Source organism: Artemia franciscana, chromosome 15, assembly GCF_032884065.1.
Source record: "Artemia franciscana chromosome 15, ASM3288406v1, whole genome shotgun sequence".
NCBI lineage: Eukaryota > Metazoa > Arthropoda > Branchiopoda > Anostraca > Artemiidae > Artemia > Artemia franciscana.
The window spans coordinates 35,384,899-35,407,957 of NC_088877.1; the positions used below are offsets into that span (position 1 = coordinate 35,384,899).

Consider the following 23,059-nt stretch of genomic DNA (forward strand, 5'->3'; position numbering starts at 1 on the left):
GAGGATAGAAGGCCTGAAATGGTTCGACTTCGTCAGTAACGAGCAGTTACTACATACAACGCACCAGACACTGTTTTCCATCCAAATTGCGGAGCGCACTGTACGATGGTACAGTCATCTCTTTGCAATGCCATAACACCTAACTGCGAAAATAACGCTGGACTTTAATCCCGCAGAAACCGACTGGAAACAACCCCGCGGCAGACTGAAACATCGATGGTCCGATAGTCTTTCAAAATACTTGAAGTTGGCAAACATCGATGTCCACGATGCATCAGCGTTAGCTGCTGATCGTACCAGTCGGAGGAGGCTGACATCACTCTCTACGCTGAACCACGCCCGGCAGGAGACATAAGTAAGTCTCAAGTGTTGTCTTTTATTAGGTCGCAGCTACCATTGCAACCACAATTTGATCCGAAACCATTTTTGAGGGAGTTTCAGACTATATTTCGAAATTACCATAGAGTGGCTATCAAAATAACACTGCACAACTAATACTAATCGAAATAATAGTTCAGTTTCCTGAATTAGTAACAAAAAGCAATTTTTCTCACAAACTATCTTTTTAACACGTTTTTTAATTTTTGGTTACTATGGCTAGTGGTTCATTCTTTACTATGTTGCCATGATAAAAACAGTCTCTAATGGTATGTTTAGAACAAAAAAAAAAAAAAAAAATGCTCCAATCTTGTGTGAAGTTGATGAAAGGGCAAACTCATTGTCTCACACGAGCTACGTCTCACTAGGAAGCTCATTGTCTCCTAGAAAGCCCTAAAACAAGTATAATAACAAGTTATAAAATAAGACTAAATCGTCTCGTTAAATTACGAATTACCAAACTACTTCTATAAAAAATCTCTGGCTACGTCCATGACCAAGACAAAAAATTGTGATGTGAATTAGCACGAAAAGCCGGGCTGGGCGATAATCAATATAGCAATACCTCTCAATAGAAACTCAATAACTCCCGTACACTCAGAGGAATTATTGTGAGAATGAACCTTTAGGAACTCAACTACACTCCAATTTAGAGCCCAAAAATGTTGTGTCAAGTTCTTGCACATTTCTTTCCCTTAAATATTTGTAAAATTAAAAAAAAAAACATGAAAACTGACCAAATGCTAGTCATCATTTGGGAGAACATATTCAGGTTGGCTGGAAATCTGGATCAGTACTGGGAAGTACCTCCACACTATTTACAGTACAAGGAACGAATAAAGCCAAAATTGAATTGTATTTTTCTTTGTTTTTTTAAAAGTTAAGATAAGATTTCAGAGAATCTACACCTTAGTCAGGCCTCATAAGTAGAGAGAGACTTGAAGCACAGACACTAAATTACCAGGGTCTAATTTGGAGCATACATCCGTAACTGAAAATTCCATTACCTAACTAATCAGTCCTGGCGTTTAGAAGTTGACAGCCCTTTTCTTCCCAGGTGGATTTATCTTTGGTGATCGAGGTGATGATCTACAACCAACACAAGAAGAATCGAACACAAGAAGGATACCCTCTTGAACACTTATCTAAATGATCTTTCTAAAAACAATCTAAGAAAACAAATATGTTAGATGCAAAAGTATTGGGATATTAGAGATAAGTCACCTAGTGCCGGTCCTAGATTGAGACGTTCTGCGATTACATTAACAGTCTACAACGATTCACTTACTGATTGTCATTGATTCTTGCCAAAGATACGTCATTCTCATATCCACCTCTTTCATTTTGCATTCCTGTGTGGATTACGCCACCAACAGGGATGTCAACATCATTTGAGCACAAGTATTGAAGCAAGTCTGTAACTTGAGTCTCGCTAGACTGAAAAAGGAAAAAAAATCGGCAAAATATTGAGTTGTATTCTGGTGGAATTATTGACACTATTATTGTCCTGTGGTGGCGCAGTGGGTTTGACCTTAGGTTGGTAATACGGGACTCAGAGATCGAGTCATGCTGCAGCAATGCACTGCAGGGACCTTAGTAGTCAAGAAGCGTCGTCAATCTGATACAATACAATTTACACTATTACTTTTAATTTTTTCATAAATATTTGTAACGGATTAAAGATAGTTAATTGGTTTATAAAACAAATGTTTTCCTGCTTTAGCAATCGAGATAAAAAAGTATTTGAATAAACAATCACCTAGGACAAAACAGTATAACCCAACCATCAACCAAAAATAAATGTTCAAAACTCTATTTTGATATCGGTAGACATACCAAAAGAATCGGATCATTATAGCGATTCCAAATATATAATTTTCATTAAGTTTAGTGTTACCAACTAAATGCTACGAGCCTGAGAAAATTTGTCTGGTTACCGATAATTGGGAAATAGCCTCTAAAAGTCAAAGAATCTTAATAAAAACTAAATTGTCAGATTCAGCGTATCAGAGAACCGTACTGTATAGGTTTTAAGCTGCCATCTGCAAAAAAATAGAATTTTATATTCTTGTCAGAAGAAAGACCACGAATGCGTGTTTATTTGTTGTTTCTCTTCTTCTGTTTCGGCAAACGTGGGCTTTCAGTCTAGACTATTCACCCCTTTTACTTTTGACTCCGTCTGTGAGACAAACAGGGCTACTGCATTGGTTGCTCCTTATTTATCTTAAATCTGCTTAGACATCTTAAATCTTTTGATTCTAGGATTTTAAATATCAGAGGATATATATTGAGTTCTATGTTCTGTGCGAAGGTATGGTCGGTTAGACTCTTAACTGATGGTGAGATTTTGTGGAGTTTGAAGCACTTTAACAGTTCACAATACAAGGTACACTGTTCAGGCGTCAGCATATTACATTCAAATAGGCAATGGTCAATTGTTTAATTTTTTTTTACAATGTCTGCAAAGAGGGGACGATGGAATTGAGCCACTTGAATTAGGAAACTGATACGAAAACTCCTGATAATTTAGCCCATTTAAACCAGACCAAATTCTAGGATAAATTTTAGAAAGGGGCTTATTGGGGAAGGGAGATGAATTTGGTTTATTCTTATCTAACATTACCTTTGATAATCTCTAGCGATATATGTCTAATGGGAATCGGTCTCTCACTTGGCTGATAAATATGTATAGCATTTTTTGCAATCTCATATATCCATATTACACTGAGAAGCTGAGTACAGCTACTCTAGGCTTGACAAAAAGTCAAAATATACAATGATATTTGTAAATTAGGAATCAAGCGTTGATTATTCATAAAGCGCTCTATTGCCAGGATTATGGCATTTAACTCTGCAAAAATTATAAACATGTTATCATACATTCTCTCGCCCATTGCAACATTAAGGTGTGGGAGAAAAGCTCCACTCGCCACTTTCCTATTCATTTTGAATCAATAAAAAAACGGGAAATGATTTTAATTTGTAATTTAATTAAATTCAGCGATTTTTTATCTGGATGAAAGTAATGGGGGTAAGTTCTATATTTCACTATGAGAAATTATCCGCTAACCACTAGTGAAATTACAACCACTCGTTTAACTGAGGCAGGGTGGCACGAATAGAAGTTTAAATATCTATCATTGTGCGTACGCTTTCTGTATATCGAGAAAAGTAAATGGTAATCTCTTTTAGTTAATAGGATATCAAGAAAAGACAGTTTGTCATTTTCCTAAACTTCACAGTAAATTTTATATTTTTTCAAAACTATTTAAAAGTTTACAGAAGAAATCTATGAAATCCAAACCGTGTTCTAAATGTAGACTGCAATGTCCATGAATCTGCCCCAAAAGGAAGGCGAAAGTCTAAACTATGTATAGCGAAGGTTTCAATAGAATTCATTAAGAAGTTTGCCAACAAAGGAGAGAGGGATACCCCCATAGGCGAACCAAATACCTGCTTGCAAAATTCTCCTCTAAAACCAAAGTAAAAGGAATACTCATTTACCAGGATAACTAATTTCATAACGACCTCAATATCCAAACTAGCCAAGGTTACATCTTGTATCAAATCAAAGTATTTTTGTAATTCACTCTTTAATACATCTTTGAACTTTTTTACATTACAATTTGAATACACGGAAACAACACCAAAACTGCAGAGAATTACATTCTTCTTCAATGCAAAAGGATCAATCGAATTTTCAAATGTGATTTTTGTGTAACTAAGAGAGGACGCAATGACACAGCCGACCACTTTCCTAATTTTAAAACCGGTAATTTTGACACAATTTTATCGTAAAATTGTGGGGTTAGGTGTAAATTGTTTTTAGTGAATCCAATTCCTTTCTTTTCGACTTTAAATATTTATCCGTACAATCAAATCCAGTTTTTTATAAGTGATAGTATGAACAGTAGTGATTATAAACGTCAAATGAAAAACCACTATTTCTGATATCATCACTTATGAAAAACTGGATTTTGATCCTACGGAAAAATATGTAAAGTCGGCAAGAAAGGAATTGGATTCACTAAAAAACAATTTATAATGCCCCACAACTTTACGATAAATTTTATCCAAGAGGTTCTTCCGCGCCCAAAATCTATCGTTAACCCAAAATTCACAACACTTAAGCCCCCCTCCGTCCCAGTGTATCAACTTTTCCGTCACCTGTTTAAAAATTAGGAAAGTGGTTGTCTGTTGCAGTCGTGAAGTAATTCAAGCCTTGTCAAAGCTTAGGGAAAATAAAATTTTGGTACCATCTATGGCTAGAGTGTGAGCGCATTTGTTCTGGTTGGGTTTCAGATATCCATCTTTCTAGCCAATATAAGTACAAATGAGCCTGATAGCTGAAGTGACTTCCCAGCAAGCTTGTCAATCCCAAACTTCATTCTGAAGAAACGTCTCAAGAGATCCTCCCAGTGGTCGCCTATACACCCATGATATTTCTGATTCCGAGTAGAATTCTTGCTTTTCTGCTGAATTCTCTCCTTCAGAGTTCAGATGTCTCCATTCAGTCTGAATATGAGGTAAAGCTCGATGCAATCCCAATCTTCAGCATAGATAAAGTGAGTAGTCTTTCCATTCTCCATGGTAGTGGACTACAGGTTATTCATATTGCTCTTTTGATGCAGATGATTTTGATCCAAGGAGTTGTTCCTTCTTCTTTCTCGATTGAGATCTTACTCCAATACCAAATAAAGGCAAACTCGCCAACCAGTGCTCGTCGTTCACCCTATAATAGTGGCTACTACTTTCTGCAAGCTTTTTGAACTGCTCTTCATCGACCATCTGAACGCGAAATGTTTTGCTCATGCTTTTTCCGTTGTCGCAAATACACTGATTGATATTATTGCATCAGAAGAAAGTCTTGTGCTTGCAGGTCACAATGTGCGCAATGCGCTTGATTCTCTCATTCACAATGCTATACTACTCCATGCAGAAAAACGCAGGGTGAACCCTTCATACATCAGAGCCCTTCAAGACATGTATTTTCATCTTATAGTTCGTCTATTGCTCCAATTCACACTTCAAGCAGATGGTCCTCTAACACACTATTCTGCTTCTAACCACCTACACAATCATGTAGCTAACCAATCTCATGCTTCTAACCAATCTACACAATCTTTCACCCTAGCCAGTCTCAAGCTGTCTCTTACACTGATCACATTTTGAATATAAGTCGCACTATTCAGCGGACAAGCGACATTTTCACATAGCTACAATCTGAGTATGCAAAACTCGGTTTTGAATTCAATGCTGAAAAGTGGAAAGTTGTATTCTTCAACTGGAAGCAAGCACCACCAGGAGATATTCCCCTTGGGAACAGCAGTATCAAGCCAGTTTATCACATTACTCACCTTAGCCTCCTCAATGGTTCCTCCATAAAGCACACACGACAACTCCTTATAGCTCATACCGAACTCCAAGTAGGCCGTCGCATGCTTCTTTTGTGAAAAATAAGCTATGTTTCACCCAGCATTTTCTTTTAAAACTTTTTAACTAAGTTGCTCTACATAGTTATTTATGCATAGCATCGTTTTAGAAAACGTTTACTAAAGCAGATAAGTCAAACCTTCTTTCAGTTTTCTTTCGTTTTGCCAGTTACCCTGTTATATCTGTAGAAAAGCAAGTCTCTGTATAGGATAAATGTCTTTAGAAGCTGAACCATCATTAGTGTTCGGTACTATCACAGAAATTTATCGAAGTGTTTGATATGTTCTCTTTTTGTTTTTGCTTGGTTGTTTTTTTTTGTTCTTCTCTTTTCTTATGTTCATGCACCGTCTTCCCTTTTTTCCTATGAAGGGTTTTGAAATTAGTAATAAAATATTGGCATCATGCAACAAAAATTTACCATCACTTATTAAAATCAGAAGAAAAAAACTTACTTTAAGGTCAAATTTAGTGAAAGAAGAATAATTTGCAACCGCCACTGACTCGCGACAAGCCCAATATTCATCACGCACATTACTAAACCAAGGTGGCTTCATAAATGTGTTACAATAAGAAACACGGAAAGGTTTCGGAGCATTATCCTGATCATCCAAATCTAAAAAAAAATTTAAAGAAGCCCTAAAAAATATTATTTACAACAAAAAGCAATTCTTAATGAACTTTCTACCGAATAATACTACCAATATTGGATTAATACACAAGACTGGAGAAAAAAAACAATATACTGAGACAACTAGATAGCTTAGATACAACTACATTGAGTAACTGAAGATGATTTAAACTTCTCACGGGTAGAATGGGCATAATTCTCGATATCAAAATTAACTGAGAAACTTGAAATGATGACGCGCTATTTATTTGACCCCCCTATATCATAACTCTTTTAAAAAATCTTGGTGAGATTTTCAGTTTCAACAAGGCAGACAATACTAGCAGCAAAAAATATAAACTTAAGACTCAAAATACATCGTTCCGAATGATATTTATAAAATGTCAAGATTTTTGCAAAAAAAAATGAAAAAGAACAAAAAGAAAAACACGTTTCTTAAAGACAGACTCAAAATAAGTTGCGTTCTTAGCCTCTATTACTTAAAACTAATTAGCGACACCAGTCCTGATGTCGCTGGTTATTTGGTTGGGAACAGGGTTAATGGTGAGACTCTGCAAGTCCAACCAGAGTCGAGCCAGCTGTAAATAGGTACCTGAAGAAATATGGAGGAAAAATACAGGAAGCGTCAGATTCTTTTCCCCAACCGCACATTGCACTCCCAGCCAAAGGTAGAGAATCAGAAGATCAGTTCCTGTACAACACAGACCTCTTTTTTTCTTTTTTTAATCTGTTTTTTCTTTTTTTTTTAATCAGGCCATTTTTTTTCTTTTTTCTTTTTATGACACTTGGTATCTACCAAGCGACTGAAAATGACGGTTAAATCGGAAAAATTAGAAAAAATGAGGTATTTTTAACTTACGAACGGGTGATCGGATCATAATGAAATTTGATACTCAGAAGGATATCGTGTCTCACAGCTCTTATTTTATATCCCGACCGGATCCGGTGACATTGCGGGGAGTTGGGGGGGGGGAACTTAAAATCTTTGAAAACGCTTAGAGTGGAGGGATCGGGATGAAATTTGGTGGAAAAAATCATCACAAGTCCCAGATACGGGATTCAAATAACCGAAACGGAGCCACTCTCTTTGGGGGAGTTTGGGGGAGGGTTAATTCTGAAAAATGAGGAAAAATGAGGTATTTTCACTTACGAAGGAGTGATCAGATCTTAATAAAAATTTGATGTTTGGAAGGACATCGTGTCTCAGAGCTCTTATTTTAAATCCCGACCAGATCCGGTGACATTGCGGGGAGTTGGGGATGGAGCCTAAAATCTTGGAAAACGCTTAAGTGGAGGGATTGGGATTAAACTTGGTGGGAAAAATAATCACAAGTAAAAGATACGTGACTGACATAGCCAGGACGGATCCGCTCTCTTTGGGGAAGTTTGGGGGGAGGGTTAATTCTGACAAATTAGAAAAAATGAGGTATTTTTAACTGACGAAGGAGTGGTCGGATCTTAGTGAAATTTGATGTTTGGGAGAATATCGTGTCTCAGAGCTCTTATTTTAAAGCTCGACCGGATCCGGTGACATTGGGGGTAATTGGGGGGGACCTAAAATCTTGGAAAACACTTAGAGTGGAGGGATCGGGATAAAACTTGGTAGGAAAAATAAGTACAACTCCTAGATACGAGATTGACATAACCGGAACGGATCCGCTCTCTTTGGGGGAGTTGTTTTTTATTCTAAAAAATTTTTTTAAATGAGATTTTTAACTTACGAAGGAGTGATCGGATCTTAATGAAATTTCATATTTAGAAGTACCTCGTAGCTCAGATCTCTTATTTTAAATCTCGACCGGATCAGTGTCATTGGGGGGGGGGGGGTGACCAAAAATCTTGGAAAACACAAACAGCGGAGAGTAGGATGAAACAAGTTGGGAAGAATAAGCACAAGTCCAAGATATGTGACAGATATAACCGGAATGGATCCACTCTCTTTGGTGGAGTTGGGGGGGGGGGAATTCGGAAAAATTAGAAAAAATGAAGTATTTGTAATTTACAAACGGGTGACCAGATCTTATTGAAATTGGATCTTTAGAAGGATCTTGTGCTTTAGAACTCTCATTTTAAATCCCGACCAGATCTGGTGACATTGGGGGAGCTGTAGGGGGCAAAACGCTTAGAGTGGAGAGATCGGGATGAAACTTGATGGGAAGAATAAGCACAAGTTATAGATACGTTATTGAAGTAATTGAAACGGATCCGTTCTCTTTAGGGGAGCCGGGGGTTGTTAATTTGGGAAAATTAGAAAAAATGAGGTTTCTTGGCTTAAGAACGGGTGACCGGATCTTAATGAAATTTGATATTTAGAAGGAACTCATGTCTCAAAGCTCTTATTTCAGATCCCCACCAGATCAGTTGACATTGGAGGGAGTTGGAGGGGAAAACCGGAAATCTTGGAAAACGCTTATAAATGTCGTAGACACGTGATTAACGTAATCGGACAGGATCCGCTCTTTGGGGAAGTTAACGGGTAGGGTTCAGTGTTTTGGCGAGTTTGGTGCTTCTGGCCACAGCAACCGAGTCTTTAGCTCGGGCAGTTTCAAAAGAAATGAAGTGCCAATAATTAAAGGTATTTGTACATTTTGGGGTTGCAAGAAAAATCGTTTTTTTAAAGAAGGAAGCAATGAGCAAAAACCCTAGATAAAAGGAAGTATATTTCTACTGACAAGAGTAGCGTAGAAAACAAACTTTCAGAAGTCTATTATTCAGACTTTTCAGGGATTGATGATTTACATAGAAAATTAAAAGAACATGGTTTGACTGTATTAAAAACTAAAATCAAAGAAGTGTTGCAAAATCAAAATGGTTATACTTTTCATAATCCACCATATCATACATTTAAAAGAAGACTCGTTCACATTCACAGTATCGATGACCAGTGATAAGGAGATTTGGTTAATATACAGCAGTATAAAAGAAAAAATAATAATTTTAATTATATTCTTACAGTCATTGATTGTCTTAGTAAATATGCTTGGTGTATTCCTTCAAAGGATAAAACGGGCAATGAAATTATTAATGCTTTTACGCATTTATTTAAAAATAGACAACCTAAAAAATTACAAACAGATACTGCCCACCTTGCATTGGAAGTCTTTGAGAGATATTACCAGGCTCGAATGACAACCAGTAGACATACAGATTAATCACCCAAGGAAGCCTATCAGAGGGGTCAATATGCTCTTAAGGGAGGTAGGCGCTAAAAAGAAGAAGGGGTTGGAAGGCAAAAGAAACCTATGAAAGGGCTCAAGAGGGCCGTCGAAAAGCTTGGTGTAAAGAAGACAAAATCGATAAGAGGGCTATAGATGATCATCAGGAAGATTCGGAAAGCATTCTTTCTTCACAGGGAACCGTTACACCATAGAACGATGATGCTATTACTCAAACTCAATCAATTAAAAAACTTGAACATTAAGGCATAAAAATAAAGTATCTACCACACTAACTCGAGTTAAAATATTTTTTAGCTCCAGCCAATCCTTGCAATCGAGTTCAAAAGATTGAGATGCATCAGTCCTATACTTCTAAAAATGAACTGAATGGAAAAGTCTTCCACCAATAGAAGTTCAGAGGCTACTGAAGCCCAACCCTCAGGGCAATTTCCCTATCGGGATATTGAAATCTCTAAATTTGAAAAATTTGAATACTTGAGCCACTGTTGACAATAGCTGTTCTTCAGTCAACTGCTAACCTACAGTCGGCAGCTGTGGTAACCAGAATGTTTGAAAGGCCAGAAGGAGAGGAAGAAGGAGAAAAATCTAGGACACAGTAACAGGGGGATGTGATTAAGTTTTTTGATGTTTACTTTTTCTTTTGAAGCTGATTGGACACAGACAATTAGCTGCAGTAGACAACTAATTCATAGCAGTGTAGTTGGTATTTTAGCCAGCACATTGTCCACCACGGTACCAGCATAACCAATAAATAAACTTTTTTTGTGATGGTTATAAGAATACAGCTATTCAGCTACGAGTAAATACGCAACCATGCTCAGTACACCTCATCCTTTCCTGGATCGTATAGCCTACACCTCATTTTTGCGAAGTTCATTTATTCTGTCAATTCTTTGTTGGTGCTAAATCAATATACATTATGCTTAACCAATATTCTTTTATAAATGTATTTGCATACAATTTCTCAACAAAATGTTGATCAAACAAATGCGGCAAGGTAAAGGCTATTGAATTAAATTTTAAAGTTTAACCCTCTCCAATTAGGAGAAAATTTATTCTTTGTTTATATTGGAGATTGGAAGGCGTTTTACTTTAAGATTGGAAGATGTTTAGCTTATGCTCAGTTATTTACATGTTAAACTTCCCCTATCTCTGATATGGTACCAAGCAGAACTGTTAAGCCTCAAGAGTCTTCTTTAAGGCCCGATGTCTATTCTAAGTTTTCAAAATCTTACCATTTTCCTCAGATTCATACCATGATGCTCTTTCAAATCCCATCACTTGACCAAAAACAGCACCTGCATCTCGCAGACGAGCATAAAGCGGTGACATTCTCAATTTACGGCCACTACGAAACTCATTGAAAGGATATGGCACCTGATTCATCCAGGATGGGACTTCTTTGGCTCTGGCCAAAAGAAATTTTCTATTATTGTGCAATGGTAGAAACCTTTGCACATCCAGTGCGTAAAGCGGATAAGGAGCTCGACCTTCTACGACCCACTGGGCAATTAGTTTTCCAACCCCACCTGAAAACAAAAAAGTCTAAAATCATTTTGATTTTGAAATAGAAATTAAGATAATGAAAACTGTGCTACGTCAAAAAAAACTTGAAAAAAAACTAGTATCAGGATAGGCTGACACACTTCTCAAAAGACTGAATAGGAAAACAATCAGGAAAAAATTAAACTTTTATATTTCCATACTTAGATGGTTGGAGAATAGCACATTAATAACTAGAGGTTGTTTAAAAATCACTAAGCCCCTAGAGAAAAGACTCAGTCCCTCTAAGGACATTTTGCTATAGAGATGTTTAGCTACAGAGAAATTTAGGTCTTTAGGCAGCTACTGTCTTAAAGAGTTTCCAAATAGTGGCCCCAATAGAAAGGAGGGGGATATATATCCCCATAGCCAAGGCCCTTAAAACCTGACAGTTGGTCTTGGAGATCAATTTCTTTTTTATCCCTATTTATTCTTTTTGTCCTCTGTTCTATTAAGTGCAAATGAATATAGCAAAGGATAAAAGGTCTAGATGCTTGAAGGTAAATAGCATACTCTCATCAGAACTGTCTGTCTAAGCTAATTATGATCAGTTTTCCTACCCCACCTGAAAACAAAAAAGTCTAAAATCATTTTAATTTTGAAATAGAAATTAAGATAATGAAAACCGTGCTACGTCAAAAAAACTTGAAAAAAAAAACTAGTATCAGGATAGGCTGACACACTTCCCAAAAGACTGAATAGGAAAACAATCAGGAAAAAATTAAACTTTTATATTTCCATACTTAGATGGTTGGAGAATAGCACATTAATAACTAGAGATTGTTTAAAAATCACTAAGCCCCTAGAGAAAAGACTCAGTCCCTCTAAGGACATTTTGCTATAGAGATGTTTAGCTATAGAGAAATTTAGGTCTTTAGGCAGCTACTGTCTTAAAGAGTTTCCAAATAGTGGCCCCAATACAAAGGAGGGGGATATATATCCCCATAGCCAAGGCCCTTAAAACCTAACAGTTGGTCTTGGAGATCAATTTCTTTTTTATCCCTATTTATTCTTTTTGTCCTCTGTTCTATTCAGTGCAAACGAATATAGCAAAGGATGAAAGGTCTAGATGCTTGAAGGTAAATAGCATACTCTCATCAGAACTGTCTGTCTAAGCTAACAATGATCAAAATAATTCATAAAGCAGTCTACAATAAAAAGATATTATGATTATACATTAAACAAAACTGAAAAACTGATAACACAAAAATTCTACAATAAACAAGAGCTAAGAGCTCATATGGCACTTGTGACGAGGTTGGAAGAGCCAAGAGCTCATATGGCATGAGCTCAAGCGAAATCCTAAGAATCAATAGATTGATTTAAAAGGAAAATCAGAGGCTTAATGCCACTCGGGATCTAAATAAGAGCTCTGAGACACGAGGTCCTTCTAAATATCAAAATTCATTAAGATCCGATCACCCGCTCGTAAATTAAAAATACCTCATTTTTTCTAATTTTTCCCCTCCCTTCAGCCCCCCAGATGGTCGAATCGGGAAAAACAACTTTATCAAGTCAATTTGTACAGGTCCCTGAAACGCCTATCAATTTTCAGCCTCCTAGCACGTCCAGAAGCACCAAACTCGCCAAAGCACTGGACCCCCCTAACTCCCCCACAGAGAGAGAATCCAAGTCAATCACGTATCTACGAAATTTGCTTATTCTACCCACCAAGTTTCATCCCAGTCTCTCCACTCCAAGCGTTTTCCAAGATTTCCGGTTTTCCCCTCCAGCTCTCCCCAATGTCACCAGATCTGGTCAGGATTTAAAATAAGAGCTATGAGACATGAGTTCCTCCTAAATATCAAATTTCATTAAGATCCGGTCACTCGTTCTTAAGTTAAAAATGCCTCAGTTTTTCTAATTTTTCCGAACTAACATCCCCCCAGACTCGAAAGAGAGCGGATCCATTCCAATTATGTCAATTACGTATCTAGAACTTGTGCTAATTCTTTCCATCAGGTTTCATCCTGATCTCTCCACTCTAAGGGTTTTCCAAGATTTCTGTTTCCCCCTCCATCCCCCTATGTCCTCAAATCCAATTCGAATTGAAAATAGAACATCTGAGATATAAATTTTTTCTATATATCAAGTTTCATTAAGATCCGATCACAAATTCGTAGGATAAAGATACCTCAATTTTCAAGTTTTTCAAGATTTCCGGTTTGCCCCTCCAACTCCCCCCAAAGTCACCCGGTCTGGTTGGAATTTAGAATAAGAGCTCTGAAGCACATGATCCTTCTAAATATCAAATTTCATTAAGATCTAAGAACACCCGTTCGTAAGTTACAAATACCTCATTTTTTCTATTTTTTTTTTAGTTACAACCCTCCCCGCCAACTCCCCCAAAGAGATCGGATCCGGTCCAACTATGTCAGCCACGTATCTTGGACTTGAGCTTATTCTTCAGACCAAGTTTCATCCTGATCTCTCCACTCTAAGCCTTTTCCAAGATTTCTGGTTCCTTCCACCCCAACTCCCCCAATGACACTGGATGCGGTCGACATTTAAAATAAGAAATCTGAGTTACGAGGTCCTTCTAAATATGAGGTTTAATTAAGATCAGATCACTCCTTCGTAAGTTAAAAACTACCTCATTTTTTTTAGTTTTCAGAATTAACCCTCCCCCCAACTCCCCCAAAGCGAGCGGATCCCTTCCGGTTATGTCAATCACGTATCTAGAACTTATGATTATTTTTCCCACCAGGTTTCATCCTAATCCCTCCACTCTAAGCGTTTTTCAAGATTTTCGGTTTCCCCCTCCAAATCCCCCCAATTTAACCGGATCCGGTGGGGATTTAGAATAAGAGCTCTGAGACACAATATTTTTCTAAGTATCAAATTCCATTAAGATCAGATCACCCATTCGTAAGTTAAAAATACCTAATTTTTTCTATTTTTTCCGAATTACCCCCCCCCCCCCCCCCGATGGTCAAATCGGAGAAACGGCTATTTCTACTTTAATCTGGTCTGATTCCAGATATACCAGCCAAATTTCATCGTCATAGCTTGTTTGGAAGTGCCTAAACTAGTAAAACCGAGATCGACAGACAGACCAACAGAATTTGCGATGACTATGTCACTTGGTTAATAACAAGTTCCATAAAAATATACAACACAGAGCCCCTTTGAGGCTTGGGTTCCTGGGGTTTTAATCCCTACTATAGCTTCTGCCACCTAGGTGGGGAGGGGATGTGTAAAGTACACCCAGAGCCAGTATGCAGAATTATAGATACTTAATGCCTAAATTTCAAGAAGGGCCTTAAAATCGTATAATATTGGGCTTATGGGTAGAAGTTTCCAGATTTTTTGGAAGAAGAGGCCCCCGGGTTAGGAAAAATTCCCTGTATAATTAAATTAAAAAAATAGCAAAATAAGTTAAGTTATTTTTTATTTATCTATTTATTTATTATACTAAAAAGACCTCACTTTTTGGAAAGGGGGAGGGCTGGTGGTAATGAGAAGATTTCTTTTATAGGGTTTGATCTATAAGGAGAGAATTTTTAGCCTAGCAGTGGTGGTTCTAGGCCTGGGCAGGGAGGAGGAGCTGTCCCTCAGTTTTCCAACATCTGAAATTAAATTCCTTTTATTTTGTATTTTTACACTCCTGCGGTATACCTTGTTCCCTCCAGATTATAAGGCCTAAAATCCCTGCTGCAGTCTGCTTTTAAAAAATGTGCCTATACCATGGTAGCCCGAAGTTACACTATTCTTAATAAGTCAACTTTGAAATTAGATAAACATTATCAACCAGATAAATAAAAGTAGGCAAAGGAAGTGAAAATAGTGACATTTTATATATCAAAACCTTGATTTCTTGGTAAGTGTGAATTTACTGATAGGAAAAAATTAGAGATTATTTCCTCCTGTATGTAACCTATTCAAAAAAGAGGTAGTAAAACAAAATTCACATTAGGTTATTTATTGACTAGTGATGGACCTGTGTGTATTAATATCCACAGCCCAACTAAAACTAACTTAAGGAACATGAAATAACAAGGTAATTAAACACTAAAATTACCTGCTGATGATGAGCCCATTGTATTCATTCCAGCAGCAACAAAGTAATTGTCTACCTCTGGTGCTTCACCAACGACCCATTTTCCGTCTGGTGCAAAAGTTTCAGGGCCACACACTAATCTTTCAAGCATAACATCTCTTAAAGCAGGGAACCTCTTCAGGGCTTTCTCAAGAGAAGGGGTAAAATAGTCCCAATCAGGCTCAAGAAACTTTGGTTCCCAATTCGCTGGCGGCGTTCCATCTTCAAAAACAGGTTTTGCATTAGGCTCAAGCCCGCCAATCAAAAATCCGCCATCTCTCACTCTTAGATAAACTGATGCATCCATATCACGAATAGCCGGCATAGGATTTGTTGCAAGTTCTGTTTGCTTAGTAACCAAATGATGATGTTGACAAGCTTGGACAGGTACTCTTACGACTGGTCTGCTTTGTTTACCCAATGCTCGAGCCCACAAACCAGCACAATTAATGAGGTAATCACAATCAATACGTCCAATAGATGTTTCTGCTCCAACAACTTTACCAGCCTTACACAAAATAGACGAGACATTACAATTTTCAACAACAGTCACACCATTTGCTTTGCATTGATGTACAAGAACATTACACAGCTTTTCTGGTAATATAGTTCCATCTTCTGGGATAAAAATCCCAGCTAGAACATCCTTAGTAGCAAGATACGGGTACCTTTTTTCAATAGCTTCTGGCTGCAGCCATTCACAATGGATATCACGTTGGACTGCAGCAGCTTTCATGCGACGAAATGCTGTAACACGATCTCGTGTTTGGGCTAATAACAAGCTACCACATTGATTCCAGCCAATATCATGACCTTCATCGTGAAGCTTCCTGTACAGAGCCAAGCTTTCTTTAACAAGCATGCTCTCAACAGGTGTTTGCTTGTAAACACCAACAAATCCTGCAGCATATTTGGTCGTGCCACCTCCAACTCTAGAATAACACATACCATAAAATATATTCATGAGAAGTGGATAACAAGAACCAGAGAAGAAGAACCACAGAAAATGAGACCAGCAAAATCTAACATTAAAGAATCTAGGAATATTGGAACTAGAATTGATTTTTTTTATAATCCCCCCCATGTCCCCATGGTAACTCCCCTCTGCAAAAATTCCTCCATGGAAGATTACTTCAGCATACAACCCCCCCACACAAATCCATCCTTACTAATAATTCCCCTGAAAAATACCCTGCAGACAATTTCGCCTGGAAAATTCTCTTCAGCCTACTTTCATTTGAAAAAAAAAACCTTGTATTTTTTTTATTTAATTTCCCTTCGTTTTAAAATCAATCATATTCTCTTTGTAGATTATTGACAATATCTATATTAATACATATGTTACCAAGAATGTCCAGAATCGGTGAATATCGACATTCACCAGTGAATGTACAAACTAACTTTTTTTTCTCCTAGGATTTAGTCAGTATTGCCAGTCAACTTTTTCAGTTTCATGCAAGGTTTGATGGCGACAGGTTATGTGGGTTCTTAACCCATTTCTGAGATTCATAGCCTAATTTAACATAACCTAACTTTAAGTTTTACCACCAAAGCTTCCATAAAACTGAATCACAAAAAAAAATTGAATCCAAGCAGAGAAAAAGGAATTTCAGAGACCATCGAATATTGACATTAACCAAATGTTGGACATGCACAGTAATATGTATAAATATATATATATATATATATATATATATATGTTAAAGGTAAATTACTTAGTGAAAAAATATATGGTTTACTTTAGTAATTAAGGCAGATAAACACATGAATTAGGCATTGACCAGCTACAAGGTCTGCTGCTGGGGCTAGCTGAACTATGGGACTGATAAAGGGTACAATTTCAACTTGTTTCCCTAAAGTCATCAGTCTTCTATATAGGGGACTTGTGCATCTTAAGCTTGAAGTTGGAATGTCTCTTGCCTCCCCATATTTTAAAAAGACATAAAAGCTCAAAGATGTGCAGAGACATGCTACCAAACTGATATCTGACATGCAGGAGCTTTCCTACCTTGTAATACTATCCAAACTGAATTGCCCTACACTTGCTTACAGGAGAAATAAGAGGGGGTGCCATTTTAGCCTTCAAGTTATTGAGGGCCAATACTCTCCTAGCATTATTCCCTACTGTTGGTACCAACTCAAGAGCCTAGAGGTCATAACCTGAAACTTGTCAAGCAGTCTACAATAGCTAGAGTCCACACTTAAATGTTTTTATTACAAATTGTCAACAGTTGGAACAGACTATTTAATGAAACAGTTGCTGCTGAATCTGTTGATGTTTTCACACAAAGGCTGGATGCTGAGCGGTCCTCCAAAGAGTGTAAACCCAATTGGGATGCTACTGATCATAGAACAGCACCTGGTCACTAGAGAGGTTGTAACTAAACCACCATATAGCTGAACCCCAAACAACTGAACCACTCTACAGCTGAACCACTGTGCAACTGAATCCCAGGCAACAGATCCCCTGTATAACAGAATCCTCGTGCAACTGAACCTTATGCAATTGAAGCCAATTTAACTGAACCCCCGTGCATCTCAACCTCATTTAACTAAACCCCTGCGTAACTGAACCACTGAGCAACTGGACCACTGTGAAGCTGAACTGCCATGCAACTGAACCACCATGCAACTGAACCCTCATATAACTGAACTGTGCAACTCAATCACTATACTTATATTGGGTAAAACACAAGTTAGAATCTTTACAAGCTCAACTGTGTTGGAATTATTTACTTTTCAAAGTCATGATATAAATGACTGTCGAGATGAATAATAAAAAAGCTCTTTTTTGTTGTCACAAACAAAAGGAAATGGGACATCACAAACTCTTAAAGCCAGATTTATTTCTCCTTTTTATGTCTATTAATTGGGGTTCCCTTTGTCCTGTGACTGTCTATAGGTCAAGGCGTTTACTTCATCTCTCCCACAAAAAGACCCTCCCCTGGAAAATACCACCCCAAAGAAAATTTTGTTTTCCAAATTTGAATATTTATTTGAGTTCTAATATTTTTTAGTTTAGTTGAGAAGTGGTTAGGAAAGAGAAGAGAAACACAGGAATTTATCTCTAAATCTTGCCCCCCCCCCCCCTGTGCAAAAAAGTTCATTGGGGAGTTTGTGGGTAGGCAGCATGTCACCTCGTCAGTGGCAGTACACCAGTGTAGGTAGTTTTAGTTTTTTTTTATTCTTCCATCGTAGGGGAGGTCTTTCACCCCTTTTATAACCTTGGTGGCACGTCTCTGCACGTCCTCAAGAAATCTCATGTCGCCTTTGTATTGGGTAGCGGCTATGCAGTTTCCAAAGTCAAGGTTGGGTCTTATGATGACTTTATAAAATCTAAGAAAGACTTTGAGGGATCTGCTCGTAAAAGATCTCTTGGGTAGGCCGAGTCCTGCGCTAGATTTGGAAACCACATTCCTTGTGTGGGAGTGAAACTTGAGCTGATTATCAACGAGTACATCCAAGTCACTTTCTTTGTTGTAAGTTTGAAGATCCATCTGTGTTTTCTTGTCAGGATCCCACATTGAGCACACTGCGTTTTCATTTTTTGGTCCAAAGTGCAAGACGTAGCATTTAGATAAGATAATATAATATTTATTTGCAAAAGACCATCACAAGCTCTATAGAGCCGAATTCGCTTTATATGTCAAGTAAAAGCTAAAAAAAAAAAAATTCAAAACAGTACATTAAGTCAAACACTTAAAAATTAAAAGGAATTAAAAAAGCAAAATCATCAAAGATAAAGGGCAAATCAGTAAACTTAACAATTAAATTACAAAAACATTGCATTAAATAAAAAAAGAATAAAAACGGCAATAAGGGGAAATAAGAGGAAAATAAGAGGAAATAAGAGGCAATAAGAGGAAAAGGGGAATTTGGCAATTACATAATCACGAATTATTATTAAGGTGTTCCAGAATAAAGGGTATAAAACTTTTGCGAAACCTTTCTGCAACAGCATGGATTGGAGAGTAAGTTGGGATTGCTAAGGAGGCTGACCGGGGGAGTCGGAGTCTAATGGGATTGTGAAAATCAGGGAGTAAGTCCTCAGTACGGGGATTGGAAATGACTGATTTAGCGAAAAGCAGGCAAATTTTGTCCCTCCTTTCTTTTAAGGTGGTAATGCGCGCAGCTTTAAGGAGGAAGGAGTATGGAATTTTGCCTTCTTTGTAAATGATCCTGATCGAACGCTTTTGAACCGACTCGATTTTGTCACTAAGTTCATTTGAAAGCTGCGAATGCCAGACCGGACATGCATATTCCAATAACGGCCTGATAAAGGATAAGTAAACACGGAGGGAATGTATCTTAGGACAATTAAATTTTTTTAGTAGCTTAAAAATGGATAGTGAAACATTTGCTTGTTTAACAATGTTGGAAACATGTGTGTCCCACTTAAGATCATTAGAAATTGTGACACCAAGAAGCTTAACATGTTTCACTAGCATTTCGCTTGGGATCGGATCGCAAAAAGCAGGAGTAGATTTCAAGAAGTTGCATTATCTGTGATTTAGTGGGATTTACTGTCATATTTAGATTCTTGGATTCATCCCAACATTGGGTTAGGATTTCAACGGGGTCACTTTTAATATTCCTATGACATACTTCAAGGATCGACAAGTCATCAACATATTTCCATCTTTGAGGGAATTCCTTGCCAATTTCGTTAATCATGACAAGAAATAATAGTGGTCCCAATAAGGTTCCTTGAGGTATTCCACAGTACCTAGGGAGGGGGTTAGAGAAGGTATTTTTGTATTTTACAACTTGTGATCTGTCTGAAAGGAACGATATAACAATATTTACTAATAGTGGGTCAATTTCAAAGTTATCATGAAGTAAACGAATTAGGATAGTGTGGTCAAATAAGTCAAACGCTTTTTAGAAATCGACTAAAACCAGGTTTAGCCAAACATTTGGTTTCTCTAGTTCACTTAGGATCGTGTGAATCAAGTGTACAAGCTAATGGGTGGTGGAGGTTTTTCTTAAATTACCAAACTGTCGGATGTCAATGCGTGGTATAATTTTAATTTTAAGCCAGTCACAAAGGAACCCTTCGTAAAGCTTAGAAAAAATTGGAGTGAGTGTAATAGGACGCATGTTGGTTATAGTCAGACAGGAAGATTTTTTTGGGATGGGTGTTATAAAACCTAGTTTCCAGCAACTTGGGAATTTACCAGATTTTGTAATTTGGTTAAAAATATCAGACAAAGGTCCAGCAATTGTGTCTGAAAAGGCTTTAATCAAGTCAATTGGGATGTCTAATGGGCAAGTACTTGATTTTTTGAGCTTTTGGATTTTTATTTATAACATCAGAGGGATAAATTTGGGGGAAAGAGGTGGAGGGAGGAATAGTTTGAACTGAGCCAGTGAAAGGGGGGAGACTTTGTACTATGGACGCAAGATGCAGGTTCAAATCGTTGGCTATCTTGTAAGGGGGCTCAGGGAGATGAAAATTAAATTCAACAGGGCAAATCTCTTTAATTTTCCTGTACCATTGTTTGGGTTTGTTAGAATAAAAATCCTTAACCTTACAATTGTAATACCCAGAAGCTGCCTTTCTCAATTTTCTCCTCAGGAACTTTCTTAGATCATTAGCCTGTGTGATATGTCCTTGCTTGAACAAATTGATTTTTTTCCTTATTAGTTTTTTAAAAGTCGCAGTAATGTAAGGTTTAACAGTAGAGCATATTTTAATTTTTTTTCACCGGAAAATGGGCTTCATAGTTACTCCTCAATAAATTTTGGAGGGACAAAGCCTTGAAGTCGACATCATTTGTTTGGTACACAGGGGACCAATTTTCACTAGTGATCCAACAGCCAAAATTGTAGAGTCCTGAGTCAATTAGAGGTCTAAAGACGGTTTCAGTAATAGTAAAGAAATGTTTAACTGTAGCTAGTGGAGATAGGAGTAGGCTAAAGTGGTAACTACCTCCGCGAGGGGGAAGAATGGTGACGGGTCTGTAGAAATTTGACATATTGGTGCATATTAAATCAAGAGTAGAATTGCCTTTGGTAGTAGAGACTTTTACAATTTGTTTTAGACTAAAAGTATTACATGTAGACTCAAGTTTTAATTCATTTGCATCACCTAAGAGGAAAATTCCAGCATTTGCGTATTTAGATAGTACATAGTCGGCACTGCCATGCAATTTTTCAATAAAATTAATTTTTTCAGCCGCTCTCTGCCCAGGAGAGTAGTAAAAACAACACAGGACAATCAAATTGAAAGGAAGTGGTAAGACTTTAGGTCGAACACAAACCCACAAAATTTCATCAAAGGGAGTAAGACAAGGAACTAATATTTCTGAAGGATAAAAATCATTATGGACAAAGAAAAGAATGCCACCCCCTTTCTTACCCAGAGGGTGGGTTTCGGGTCTGAGTTTAATAAACTGGGTGAAGTTATTCATTTTTAACATGTGTGTATTTTGAGCGTGTACTTCAGTAATAGCGATTATGTCTGATCTATATATTTTAGAAAAGGAGTCTAATTCATTAAGTTTGTCAAAATTAAGACTTTCAGCATTGCTTAACAAAAGTGTGAGAAATTTAAAACGACCTGCAAAGGTATCTTTTTACACTTAACTTTATTTAAATTACAAATAGGTACAGGGGGTGTGGTGGGATTCTTAGCGGGGGCCAGATTAATGTAGTCAGAACAGGGGACCAAGGGAGCACATTTGACTTTTATGGGATGACTATTAGGGTCAACATCGAAAGGTGAATTATTAGAGTAAAAAAAGGATTTGTCTTGGGGATTTGGGGGTGGGAGGACGGGCAATGATATGGATGAAGCATGAGGAGAACAATTAGGATTCATAATAAGACAATTAAAAAGTCTCAGACCTGAGTCACGTTGACAGGGTAGGCACGAGGGATAAAACGAATGGGCTGGGGGTGGGGTTTTGTAAGGTGCTGGGAAAGGGGGCCTGGTTGGGAATAGTGATTCATGTCCGTCAAGAAATTGCTGGTTTGTGGCAGAGTAGGGAGGGTATAGGGCAGCATACTGTGAGGGGGAGGAAATAGGACTTCTTTATGCAGAGAGGGGGAGGAGGTAGCAAAGGATAAGGGAGGAGAGTTCGGGATCGGGAAGGGTTTGTCAATTTTTGAGCTGTGCCTGATGAACTTTGATGAGAAATTTTTGCTTGAGTGCAGTGCACTAAAAAAGGACGGCAGAAGTGAGATGAGTGGCTCTTACAATTTTTATCTTTGGACAGGGACACTGGAACAGGGCCCCAGGGAGGACAATTAACATCATCTACTTTTGGTGCATGGGCAAAACTACAATATTTGTTACAATGCATGGTGGGAAAAGGTGGAGGAATAGTGTGTATAGGAGGGGGAGGGAAACTAAAAGGGGATACTAAAGTAGGGGTATTCAGGGAGGGGGAGCTTGTTTTCTGAAACAACCCTCTTGTTTTCCGAAAGTCAGGAGTGACATGAGCGAAAACACATTCTCTGTTGCTACAAGTTAAGACACTACACAAATCTACGTGGTCAAAACTGCAATCTTTTTTGTTGCAACATTTTGATCGGAAATTTAAGCATATATGCAAAAACCAACACTTTTTCTTTAGTCTGCAAAACCCTCGTTCAAAGAACTGGCAAAGCATGTTGTATTTACGAGTTCTTACGTCACTTTTCTCTACGAGCGTCGGAGGGGGTGCATTTGCACTAGTTGATGATGTATCACCAGGATTCATTTCGTCTGACAAGATCGCATAGTCGTGGGCTAGGCTTGGGCTAGATGTTATGTTTTGCACTTTATTATCAATGGGTGCATTTCGGTTAGCAGCAGCGATATCTTTGTCTGCTTGCGTTGACTTGGTTACAGGGGATTTGCAAAGGGTCACAAGG

At 37.7% G+C, this 23,059-nt stretch overlaps 1 protein-coding gene across 1 annotated transcript in view; it reads right to left on the reverse strand.

Annotated features, from left to right (window-relative positions):
• LOC136036407 (pyruvate dehydrogenase phosphatase regulatory subunit, mitochondrial-like) overlaps positions 1-23,059 on the reverse strand; it is a 45,024-nt gene that overhangs the window by 19,399 nt on the left and 2,566 nt on the right. Inside the window, exons 2-5 of the mRNA XM_065718621.1 lie at positions 15,182-16,131; positions 10,854-11,147; positions 6,264-6,424; positions 1,667-1,815 (exon numbers count right to left, since the gene is read on the reverse strand). Of these exons, the coding sequence (XP_065574693.1) occupies positions 1,667-1,815; positions 6,264-6,424; positions 10,854-11,147; positions 15,182-16,131 (1,554 nt within the window). The remainder of the gene's footprint in view (positions 1-1,666; positions 1,816-6,263; positions 6,425-10,853; positions 11,148-15,181; positions 16,132-23,059) is intronic.